The sequence below is a fragment of the Phallusia mammillata genome, chromosome 6 (genome assembly GCF_965637545.1).
Source record: "Phallusia mammillata chromosome 6, kaPhaMamm4.hap1.1, whole genome shotgun sequence".
Taxonomy (NCBI): domain Eukaryota; kingdom Metazoa; phylum Chordata; class Ascidiacea; order Phlebobranchia; family Ascidiidae; genus Phallusia; species Phallusia mammillata.
Window position 1 is genome coordinate 15,302,376 of NC_137257.1, and position 12,492 is coordinate 15,314,867.

The window sequence follows — 12,492 nt, forward strand, 5'->3', positions numbered from 1 at the left end:
TTCAAATTTAGGAACTAAGTTTATGAGTTATTTTGATTGAATTTTTAATAATAGTACCTTACAACAACCATAATAGCTCTAACCGTCAGCAATTTTGAAAATATACTGTTTCAAATTTTGGTTTGCGCTCTTTGCGCCACCTATAGAAATTCAGTTAAATGTGCCGCTGGCGTGAGTTATGATGCTAGTGGATTTTCCGTTATCAATAGTTAAAAAGCTTAAATGACAACATACTGTCCAAAAAATTGTCACCTTGCAAGTTTAAAAATAAAATACGATTTTTTCGGGTTTGTATTTTCCAGGCACACAAATCAAAAGCAAGACATCAGAGTAACGTCGAAATCCAGTGCGTACTGCGTCATGATCAATTACAAAACATCAGCAAACACCTGCACGTCTGCGATAAAGTTAAAACACTTAAAAGCAATGGTTGCAACGAAGCAAAAACTTTTGGGACGGAAAGATAAAATGCATAGCGGTAAACTCCGCGTATCATTAGTTTTCGAGGGAAATGAACAAAACATTTTTGATACATATCATAAGTACGAAGCATATTAAAAAAGAACATGCATGGTTAAATGAACAACGTTTTTTTCTTCAAATTTGTTACGTGGGTGGGTTTTCGCGTTTTTTCTATGACAGCTTTTGTTATTCCGATTGTTACTTAAGAAACTATGTAAAAAGTTGTTAATAGAACTGTGTACAATTTGGATAAACACCATCAATCAATAGGATTCCACTTTTTGTGGAAAGCAAAATCAGCACGAAGCTACGTATGATCACAGAAAGGGTAGAACAAAACCACGCAGAAATTCACAAACAATTTGTTTATGCAAATCAGTAAAAATATTTACAACTATTCGCCGTGGACAATATGGAAACGTTTTTAGGAAACAAAAAAATGAAATAGTGTTGTTAAAGAGTATTTAGAAAAGCTAACGATAAGACAATTTTTGGTGTTCAAGTTAAAGTTTTAAACAATTCTAACGGTAATCGAACAATTTCAATTTTACTTTGTCAGAAACATTAAATCTTTACGTTGCAGGAATAAAAATCATTAATCGTACGGTATTTATTCAGATTATGGTTTTCATAAGGTCAACAGCCAACAAAAAACATCACGGTTAAAAAATTTATCTTTTCCTAAACAAGAAATCTACATTGTCACACTGCACTTTGGTGTGTATGTGGGATTTAAATAAAATACCTGCAAAATCATTGAGTAAAAAGGCGTTTACAAGCATAAAATAATTTCCTCGGCCGAATAATCATAGCGACACACGAAGCATATTGACAAACATAAATGCATAAAAAATGTTACACAGACATACTGAATCCAATTGTTGGAAAAATTAATTTGAATTTCCTTGCAATGTTGACAGTAATAGGATTTTACGTGCACGTCTTTGAATGTTTTAAAGTGTGTTTCCATATCACAAAATAGGTCTGCCAGTCCCAAGTCGGTAAAACCAATTTTTGAAACCATTTTGATAATATGTTTCTGATACATTGTTACACGACTGGTGTATTTTGTATTAGATAATTGAATGTGGAATCACAGCTAAAAATCGGGAGGCATTTAAAAAGGAAACACTGTCTATTTGGTTTTAAGCAACTGCTTCATGTCTTCCAAAGCTTCAAGAAGTTTCTCTCCAAACAGTTTGGAGTCAGTTTCTGGGCAACTGCGGTAACTGGTGATGTGGATGGTGGCTAAAAAATATATATTGCACTATAACTCGTAAGCCAAATGGTCCCAAAAAAACCTGTGGACCACCGAAAAAGTTTGGTGTTAATTAGGTTTGGTGATAAACTGGAAATAGATGCATGTAATTTATCAAATATTCAATACCAGAAAAGTTTATTAAAGTTATGTGGACATTTAATGTTAGCTGTCAGGCGTTTGATATCACTTCTAAAAATTCTGTATTGAAGGATTTAACTGAACTGGTGCCGCCCCATGGCCTGAAACAAGCTGAGAACCGCTGGCAGAAGTTCACAATATAACGCACAAGCCCTGCGACTTAATATAGGAGATTTAGATTTTTTATATTATCTAAATGCATTTAAATATAATGGATTCATTTGCCCCCTTACTCTTTGTTGCGCATCATTACATGAGTGTTTTATGTTTGCATTATTATACCTAGCAAGATTTTACCTAATCCAACAGGTTTAACGTAGTATTTACCAGTATTTTTATAATCAGGCAACAGTTTTTTTTGAGTTATTGCTACTCTTACTAAAAGATAAGTTTTTACATGGGTTTTTAGGCAGTCCAGGAAAGTATTTTGATGGATTTGGCGTGGAATTTAAAAAGCCGAAATTGATAAGAAATTGATACCCCATAATGGTAATACTTGCGCGTATGGTCTCAAAGAAGGTGCAATTTTACACGCATAAGTAAGTCAAACTTCTTTTTAAACATTCAACTTACTGAAATTTTCGCCAAGGAAGAGATAAAATACTCCATAACCGTCATCGCGTAACGGTGAGAAGGCGCCACCTGCAGGGTACACATCCATATTTTTCGAAATTTTTTTGTCAAAAATGAAGGGAGCTTGTGAGGTCGAAAGCTGGTCGTAGTCGGTCAGAATCTAAACAAATAAAAAATATAATTGTTTGCAAACAGCAAAACGTTACCACCAAAAACGAACGCAGAAAACGGTCCGAAATCCCTTCAAAAATCCCAAACGGGAGATTTTGGTATAATTACTGCTTCTTGTCTAAAATAAATTTATGAATTTTTTGGAAACCAGATGTAAACGTACGCTGTGTAAACAGTCTTGAGCGGATTCATTGTGACCAACGATGTCAAACGAAGGACAGGATATTGCCTTCATATCCTAACGACGTTTTTATTACAGTTAAAAGTAAGGACACTGGTGAGGGTTAATTTTAGGCACAGCGCTTTAGCATTTGAGAGTGAATACCAAATCCCCGCTATAAGAGATTAATGGTTGGATAAGTGATTAGGAATTTACTGCAGTTAAAGCAAAACAAGTTGTCATTCATGTTTTCCCGTGACATTAAACTGGATAATAGTGACCTCAATCTTCCTCCACGGGATGCACTGTGTGGCAGGCAATTTTGAAGCATTCTCTGTGGCAAAATTGCAAACCCAAGCCAAAACAAAATTATAACACTGGATTTTTGCAAGAAAGGTAATGAGCACTGTTTATCAAGTAGGTGGTACAAACATACATCTACTAGAGGTAGTAAATCTTATGTGGACACACCCAATGGTTGGAAAAGCTCAGACCTAGACGGCAACTGTACAACGACCTTTGAAACCTCGTAAGTAGAGGTCTCGCGATGTCAGACAAAATGCTTGTAGGCTTGATAAACAAAAGAAGATCTTATATTACAATAAAACAAACAGTTTCTGTTTCGTCTACAACCACGTAAATATCCAGTTTCAAGCGAAATAAGTAAGGCTTGGTCTGACCAAAGGGCGCTTGTCTATAGTGATTGCTCTGTTAAAATAGCTTTAGAAATTATTTTTGATTAGGTACTGCTATCCTACTTGTGCTAAATTGCTGAAAAAGTTAATGACCAACAATCCAAGCGTTCTGTTTACACAGTCTGACGGAAAATACCTTGATACCTAATAATTTGAACACGTTTGGACTTTGTGAACCTGTTATGTTAAACGAGACTTGAGAGCATTCTACCTTTGTTTCAAAAAGCTTTGGTTTGACTCCAGCGAACTTTGCTGCCACAATTAATCCAAACATGTGACGGTCTGCTCCAAGCCCGTTCATCGATTCTAGTTTGTATTGGTGATGGTAGGCCATGGCTGTCTTCAGATGCTTAATGCATTCGGAGCGTGGTACGTTGGGATCGTCCATAGCCTGTTTCAAAAACGTAAGGATGTGAAAAAAATGTATGTAATTAAGTTTTTTTCGAAAAAAAGTATTTATATAATTTGTTTTGCATATTGCTGTTGATAAATTGTCAAAGAATTCCAAATAAATACGACTTTATCTCCCAGACTAACTTTTATTTAGGAGGTGACTCAAGACATTCAATTTATCTTGGGATGACTCAAGGCATTCAGTTTAATTTATCTATTCAGCTTAACCACGGGTTCAGGAATTATCATAACACGTGTCTGAGTACTTTTACAACGTTTGTTACAGCAAAGGAAACAAGTCATTAATTCAGGTATAAAAACATATAATTTATCAGTAGTCCGTTGTTAAAATTAAATAAATCTAAATCATTAGGAAACCAAAGCAAAAAAAAACTGATCATGTGTGGTCCTGTATGTCAATTGCAATGTACAAATTTAAACGTTAGGAAATCTTGCAATGTATATTGTACTTGTATGGGTTGAGCTATGGAAGCTCTTACCACGGATATATGGCATTTATGGTCAGATGTAAATGATGAAGGGTTTGACATTTCGTCTCCTAACACTGAGCGGTCGACTTACGCATGCTTGTAACCACAAAACTGAAAGGAAACATTATAGCCACAAACAGAATTATACCTGGGTAAAAGCTAGAGAGTGTTTTGAAGGTGTACGGATGGTTTCTGTTCGTCCATACTTGAAAAACCTAAAAATATGGAAAAAATGTTAAACAATACAACACACTGACATACGACAAAATCAAACTATGTGCTACTCTGATCAGCAATAAACACTTTTCCCACACCTTTATTGTCTTATTCTTATCCAAATACCCACCATACATAACAAAGTTCTATGTGGAAACATATCACAATAAGACTAGTGTAACTTTTCCACAGAACAAAGTTCAAAAGTTGGTTTAATTCAAGTCATGTTTGACTTTCACGCGAATGACGTACATCACGGCATTTTATCAAACAGGTTTTGTCATGACAAGGAAATGTCTGGCGGGTTAATAAATATTGACATGACAAATAAGGTCTGCCACTTGTTGACAAAATGCCGCTTAGCCTATGTACTTTGGTACCACGCAGCTAGGACAAATTTGGTTCGGACCTTCAAGGTCATGTTCGAATTCGAATAATGTTCAAAACTTTCAACGTATGTCAGTTGTTGGTACTATACCACCATATCATGCAAAACTATATCTTGGTTTCCCTAATAAAAACATCAAAACGTATTGTAATGAAAAGTGGGTAGACCCAACTAAAAGTTTAAAAAATATTTTACATACTTTACAATGCACCAACCAACAAAGTATGAAACTCCTTGATCCCGTACTTTAATACATAATGACTTTTTCTTTGAATGACTTTTTCTTGATCATACGCTTGGAACAAACCAGCGTTAAACAGAAAAAAGAAATACGGACGAAAACAATATGTGCGCGTTTCAGGGAAGGGGAGCCATATTGACCGTATTTCTGACATTTGACGTAGAGTTTATTGAGCAATTGACTTTATTATAAACTTTATGAAAAGGTCGTGAACGTTTGCGCTTAACGTGGTCGGTCAAAACAACAAACAAACCTTGTCATGGCCGTTTCGTAAGTCTTGGGTACCTTCTTGTTCATGCGATAGAAGGCTAGCTGCAGCGCCATCTGCATAAACGAATCCGGACTAACCCGAAGCTTCTTGATAGCACCTTTGCCGTGGTTCAGTTTCAAAGCGTGTGCATCCAAGTTCATGGCCTGTTGAGAGGAAAAAAATGTTATGATAAAAACGGCATTTTTTATTTTCTAAGCAAGCTAACCTGAACATTTATTTGTTACAGAAATGTTAAGGTAGACCAGTGATCACGGCACACCCATATATAGATCACAGGACGCTAGGCCTACTAAAACATTCCCGAGAGGCAAGGCGTAGGCTAAAAATATATAGCCTGCGGCGGCAATTGAAAAACCGCCTTATCCGTAAAACCTCTTCAATGGGCCTGGTATTTTATTTAATATAACAAAGCTATATACACCTATTACTGAAAAAGTGTCAATATAAAGAGGCTTCTTATGTTACACTTACAGTATCATTGATTACGATGTTAAATGTTTGGTCTAGTGTTTGCTATATAAAAACACTGTAACGGGATTTTCGAAACGAATTGATATTGAATATATGCTAATTTGCCAGTGTACATGCATTTGTGAGGCAAATTTTAATGCACTGCGTGCAAAGAAGTGGAACAACCGGTATTTTTGCAAAACCGCAGAATGGCACTTACAAAACCAGGCAACGCATTTTCTGCGTTTATTTCTGGACAGCGACAAAATACCAACGTCAAAAAGATACCAAGACAAAGACACAGAACTTACTATTTGCTGAAATGTTTCCTCGTATTTTGGAATAGCACTGCGAAACGATGACAAATCCCAATCAATTTTGGAAGGTACAGGCAATACGGCATGATGGGAAGCTTCTGGACAAAATGCATTGCCCTGGTCATCATATTTAGAACGTGCCCAGATGTACTCCAAAACACGGCTTGTCAACTGCAAACAAATGTGACATGGAGGATCATATTAGCTTAGGATTTGTGCAGTAATGAAAACTGCTTGTGGCAGTTAATCCTTATAAGTTCTACATGTTTACAACATTTGGGTTCAGTGCAGCTGGAAATGTCTTGGAAATTTATTTATCTCTAATTAACTGTTTCTTTGGGCCAGAAAATAGCTGAAAAGATTGATACTGTATATATTTCATAAAATGCCTATTTATTTTATCTACCTAATGTAGCATGTACACGGAAGGTATGACTATACATCGTTCTTCATATATAAGCAAGGAAATCGCGTTTTAACACGCGAGGTTGATGGTTTACATTTCACAAACAAAGCATAAATGGTAATGGGGGCAATTCATCTAAAGGCGTAGGAGAATGCAGTGACATCAGCTCCTAGTACGTTCAGTCAATACAAAACGGGACACAAAAATGCAACAGTGTCAACTTACTGTCGCGTCAGCTGTAGCATGTTCGACGTTTCCTCCGGACAGACCGTTCTCATGAATGACGCATGTCAGAGACTTGTCAAGCCATCTGCTGAAGCCGTTGCCAAACAGGTTTGCATGACATTCCTCTGAAAGGTCCTGTATTAAATGCACACTTATTACTGCATTTTTAACCATTTTTCTGTTTTCAGAAAACGTCATATGACACGTATGTTTAACTTTCTGGCACAAGTTGAGTATATTTTCGTGAACCATCACAGGAAAAAAGGCAACTTAATGCACGTTTTCCAGCACAACCTTAACATTGAGCATGTTTAAGAGAGTTATTTCAAAGGATAAAAATTCAATTCTATCATCATGTGTGGCTTAAAAAAATACATTTTAATGGTAAAGCACAACAGAACAAAGCTTCTAGTTGCTTTTAAAATGTTTTGTACCAGAGATGTAACAATAAAACGTTTGTTTGCATAGTACACAATGAAAAGAGGGCAAATAACTTTCAGTCACAGGGATAAACAGGTGAATTAAAGAACCTCTTGTACAGTCTGAATAGTAGTACATACCTTTGGCTTGGTATCTTCCAAAACAAGGTGAAATATGGCACTTTCAACTTCTTGCAGAAATGCACTGTTACGTGGGTGAGCGAGCAGTTTTTCTCGTTCCTGCAAAACAAAAGTGTTGAAACACTGGGCTTTGGTATTCCATTTCCAGTTGTTTTGCCACATACTCATTTCAACAAATTATAATTAAATTGTCATTTAAACAGTTATAAGTTTGTTTTAAGTTTTTTCCTTTTTTCCATATAGTTTAGGAAATAAACACTGTAGCACATATTTTAGTACCATCTGTTAGGCCCACAAATACCCATATGTTTACTGTTATGTAAACAAAAAAACACCATTTTACGTTTCATTGTGAGAAAAATATTGGTCATAACATGACAAAACATGTGATGTTGTTATTTGGTATCGCAAAAACTACTGTTCTTGTTGCATATGACCATACATTATTGTTAATTGATACTGTGCATCAGTAATTTCTAAATGTTGACAGAAAGGTTGCTTTTGCAGTGACACTTTCATGTAGACAGTAATGTGCTGTTATCCTAATTAATCTTTTGTACACAAGGCAGGAAATTAACAAACTTCCTCTTAATCAAGTTAAACAGTTATCCACAAAATTGATGGCTTAATTGACGCCAACAAGTAAAAACAAAGTTTAAGGTTCTATTTTGAGACAAATTATGTAATTGCAAAAAAAAGAGATTTTGCACTAAAAAAGATTTCCACACAAAATAGGTATACCTGTGCCCACACTGTTCTATTTTGTGCAGTGAAAACAGCAGGGTTCCATTGTACACCTTCAACATCTGCAGTTTCTTTTATTATATTTTCTAAAATTGTCTGAATTTCTGGTGGGGAAAGAATTGATTGTTTGCCAGTTTCATCAGTTGCATACATATCAACACTGAACATGAGGCCCTTTCTGCAAAAAAATGTATTTCTTAAACCACTTTGTAAGGATTTGTAAAAACACACATCTGACAGTTTTGAAAGACAGCATATAAACACCATTAACAAAAACAAAAGGCCTGTTAATACAATAAATATGCTTAAAAAACTATTTTTTAAAAGAAATAGGCTAAAGCTACTTAAAAGTGCTAAAATGGCTTTTTCATACCAAGCTAAACCATTGATAACTATTTAATTAAATGTGATACAGATGGTTTTGCAAAAGAAAATGTTTTCATCCCTTATAAGTATGCTTAAAAACCTAATTTTTTAAAAGAAATAGGCTAAAGCTACTTAAAAGTGCTAAAATGGCTTTTTCATACCAAGCTAAACCATTGATAACTATTTAATTAAATGTGATACAGATGGTTTTGCAAAAGAAAATGTTTTCGTCCCTTAGTTTGTTTTGAATGGATTAAATGAGCAGTACTTTTCAAACAAAAAAGAAAACTAGATACTCTTGTCAATACAAATAACTTTGTACACAAAGTTGAATATACATGATAGGGTGATCATGATGAGAAGAAGCTAATAATAGCCAAACTCACTGCAAACAGAGAGTGGAAGTAATTGGCTTCTGGGAAATATGATTCACATTACATGATTGGACTTTGCCCTGCATTTTAACTGTGCAAAATAGTGTTTTCAGTGAAACATCAATGCATTTTGGTTAACTGTACACACTAGTTCTAATTGAAGTTGGTATCATAATAAACATCAGCTACCCATAACTCTAATTTAGCAACATTTGTGTTTAGCTAATGTTGTAACACCACCTACACAGTTTTGCATTTATGTTGTGTATCACTGGCATGCCTTTGCTATATGAAAGAAACAATAATATATAAGTAGCACTGTTAATTGCATAATGCTTATAAATGGGACACAGCATACCTAAAAATTATAATATGTCGCGGAGAGTCATATGTCTTTAGGTCATCCATCGCTTGTCCTGGTATTCTGTTACAAGCAAATAGATACCGATACCGATGACAACAGATTGGGACCAAGTCTTGTACAAGCAGAGTAGGTAGCTTCAAATAATAAAAAATCATTACATTTTTTGTAAGGGCCTGCCTTTGACATGATGAAACAAATATACCAATGCAGCATTTCTGCATGTAATTTCGTAAAGGTTTTAATTTAGTTTGGGAGTGAATTAGAATGTGGTAAAAATAGGTTATATATACCTCCTAAATTTAAGATAAAATGTAGCACAGGAAGTACATGTTTGAATAAATCTGTCCTTGACAAGTTGGTTTCTTGGACACAATACAAAATTCCATGAAACTTTAAAATTATTGAAACTGATAGCACTTAACACACAATGTCCTTCAGGAACAACATTGGCAAACAGCAATGTGTACAAAGCACTGCAAGAGTAAACACAACTTACTGTCCTTGATGTAATCAGCTCATACATCCTCAAATGGTGGTAAACAATATTGGCACCACGAGCTGTCTGTGTTCTTGGTTCTGCTGGAGATATGTCTTTTCTTTTAAGGCCACCACTTTGACAAAAGTTGGTGTAAACTACAAAAAAAATCAAAACAGTGTTTTAGTAATTTGGAATAGAGCAGCAATTAACAGACAGAATCTTACGCAAAGAGCTGCGAACTGATAGGTATGCATATTTGTCCCACAAGTCAGCAACCCAGTTTTCTTCTGTCTGGTATCTGTATCACAAACAAAAATAAACATTTCCTTTTTCATTTGGGGCATACTTTATTCTAACCGTTTTTCCAAAATTGCTTGTAAATTGGGTCCATCTTCTTTTTTAAACTTTTCCATCTCCTTGTTGATATCTTCAAACTCTTCTTTGTCAACAAGTGGTTCCACAACATCTAACATTCTATGAACAAAAACAATATTTTAAACAATAAACACACATTGAAAAGGTAGTAAAGCATACTTTGCACATGTGTCATCAAGCTTTGGAAGTGGATATTTTGGGAGGACATGTTGAAAAGTTAAGAGCTGCTTCTTTCTTGGCAAAAGGCTGGACAGCATAAGATACCATGCCTAAAACAAAACCCAAAGAAGATTACAATGGGATTTTTTTGTGAAATGCTTTTATTCGATTTTAGACTTACTCTGGTTTTAAGACTCTTAGGGTTGTAAATCCAGTCTCTGAAACAGAAGATTTGAACTTAAGTTTTAGTGCATTAAATAGCTGGTGGTTCATCAGTACTCTATGTGTGAATCATAAATATAATGAAAAAATATATAATAGAACATGACATACCGATACTTCAGAAGCTGTGCAATTAATTCCCACCGAAGTTTTCCAACCACCGTCCAGAAGAACACACCAATTAGAAAACCACCAATTGCTGCAGTGAACTTGGCAGCACCCAATCGTGTGTGTGCTGGAAAAGGGTATTCAGTACCTTCAGGAGCCAGTTGGGTCAAGGTGCGATCTACATCAGCATGAAAGCCAGTGGCGAAGATTGCAGCCATCACCATGCCAATCATGCTCATGTACAACAACTCAGACTCATCTTGGAGTCGAGCTGCATATGACTGCATTTGCATCATGGCAAGTTTTTGCACCTAGAGCTCCTTGCAAATGTAGCAAATCTATACACTTTGATAAGAAAGAAATAGTATTGTTAAATTTTGATGTTTTTTTTAAATTCTATGCAGAATGATGTTAGGTAATTTTGTAGTTTTGTTAAGGAAAAAAAGTATGTGTAACTGTAGCACCATCATTTGTTATTGAATGTACATGTAACGTTTCAATAGAAAAGAATTAACACGATTTAAATGATATTGTTAAATACATTCCTAAATAAAAAGGTCATGTAAAACTGCTAAACTTTTCCTCGAACGGCACAAATAAAATCCATTTTAATTTGGCTGGAAAGTAAAAAGCCACAGCAAAAACAACAACAACAACAACTTGTTTTTCCTTGACACATAGTCAGATACCAACAACAATACTCAAGCGATTATATTGCAAACTGGTGCTTATTTAAAACTCGAGTTTCTTCTGTACCAAAACCATCAAACTTTCTCTCTTTCAAATTCTATTGGCGTTGTAGCTTTTGCACACAATCTTACTCACACTCACGCACCAAACCAAACACGCCTTAGATACGCAAAACACGCCCACTATTCTTTAAAATAAAACTGTACTTAAAAATAATAAGTTCTAATTATAAATTTAAAACATACCAGAAAATAAATATATAGTTATATTTTTACATAATAATTATTATACAGCATTATTGTTGTTTTGTATGTCGTAATTTAAATGTTCATTTTTTCTTTTTTCTCTATACCTTTAAGCTGGTCAAAGTCCTTTTTTCTCTGCGCCGAGACGTTCTCCTGGTTGTAATTTCGAAAATTGCCAACCGTCGGCCCCATGGTGTAACGGTTAGCACTCAGGACTCTGAATCCTGCGATCCGAGTTCAAATCTCGGTGGGACCTATCCTTTACTATGGTTTTGTAGCGATGTCATAACATCAACTAGGGCAGGCCTACCGTTCAACATAAAATGGACCTGACCTTCAATTTTTGTTCAACATAAAATAGACGTGACTTTCAATTTTAAACGTTTCGTAATGAAAGAGAACTTATAACGCCCTCAATTGTTTTTGAGAATAGTCACGGTCAAGGTTATGTACCGTCATCGTGGGCAATCAGGTCAAAACCATTTACAAAACGTGTGGTGCTAGCCTACTGATAATAAGTGGCGTTTTAATGCACAAGTCAGAGTCGTAAACGGGCGTGAAATTGGAGCCCGAACCGGACCCAAACCCGAAAGTACAAGCCCAAAACCCGGTCAGGACCCGATTCGTTATTGAGAAGTTCGTTTGGACACCAATTGTTTGATTGACAGGCCGATACATTGAAGCACCAGGAAAGACCAAGACAACAAGAGTAGACGATTGGTCTTCAACAAAGAATTTTAGGGCTGTTTCACTCTGGCACAAAGTAGGCTACTTAGCTCAGAATGGAAACTTCTAGCTTAGAATGTTTTCTTGATTGTAAAAAATTGCCGTCCCTGACTAACCAAACCAAACGGTTGGAGGCAAATCGTGACATAGGGAGAGTGGGGTGGGTTGTTACAAAATTTGTTTCGCTGCAGTTTTGGGGTTAAATTATTATTCAGATCATCCT

The 12,492-nt window shown here is 35.5% G+C and overlaps 1 protein-coding gene and 1 non-coding gene across 2 annotated transcripts; one reads left to right on the forward strand and one right to left on the reverse strand.

Annotated features, from left to right (window-relative positions):
- Positions 1 to 273: 273 nt before the first annotated feature.
- Positions 274 to 10,973, reverse strand: LOC145233185 (carnitine O-palmitoyltransferase 1, liver isoform-like). The gene is made up of 16 exons (XM_080097862.1): positions 10,612 to 10,973; positions 10,460 to 10,496; positions 10,279 to 10,388; positions 10,102 to 10,218; positions 9,969 to 10,042; positions 9,763 to 9,899; positions 9,261 to 9,400; positions 8,160 to 8,340; positions 7,419 to 7,517; positions 6,859 to 6,993; positions 6,222 to 6,398; positions 5,443 to 5,603; positions 4,493 to 4,559; positions 3,672 to 3,851; positions 2,435 to 2,594; positions 274 to 1,710 (listed from the first exon to the last, which is right to left on the reverse strand). Exons 1-16 carry the CDS (start codon positions 10,902 to 10,904, stop codon positions 1,598 to 1,600), a joined length of 2,181 nt encoding a protein of 726 aa, XP_079953988.1. The 5' UTR covers positions 10,905 to 10,973; the 3' UTR covers positions 274 to 1,597.
- Positions 10,974 to 11,727: 754 nt separating this feature from the next.
- Positions 11,728 to 11,799, forward strand: Trnaq-cug (transfer RNA glutamine (anticodon CUG)). The gene has a single exon. It is a non-coding gene; the product is annotated as a tRNA-Gln (tRNA).
- The last annotated feature ends 693 nt before the right edge of the window (positions 11,800 to 12,492 follow it).

Coding starts and splice junctions, on each gene's coding strand:
- LOC145233185 (XM_080097862.1), bottom strand. CDS start 10,904: ATGATGCAAATGCAGTCATATGCAGCTCGACTCCAAGATGAGTCTGAG. Junction 10,497..10,611: donor GCACAGCTTCTGAAGTATCG/GTATGTCATGTT, acceptor CTTCTGTTTCAG/AGACTGGATTTACAACCCTA. Junction 9,900..9,968: donor ATCAGTTCGCAGCTCTTTGC/GTAAGATTCTGT, acceptor TTTTTTTTGTAG/TTTACACCAACTTTTGTCAA.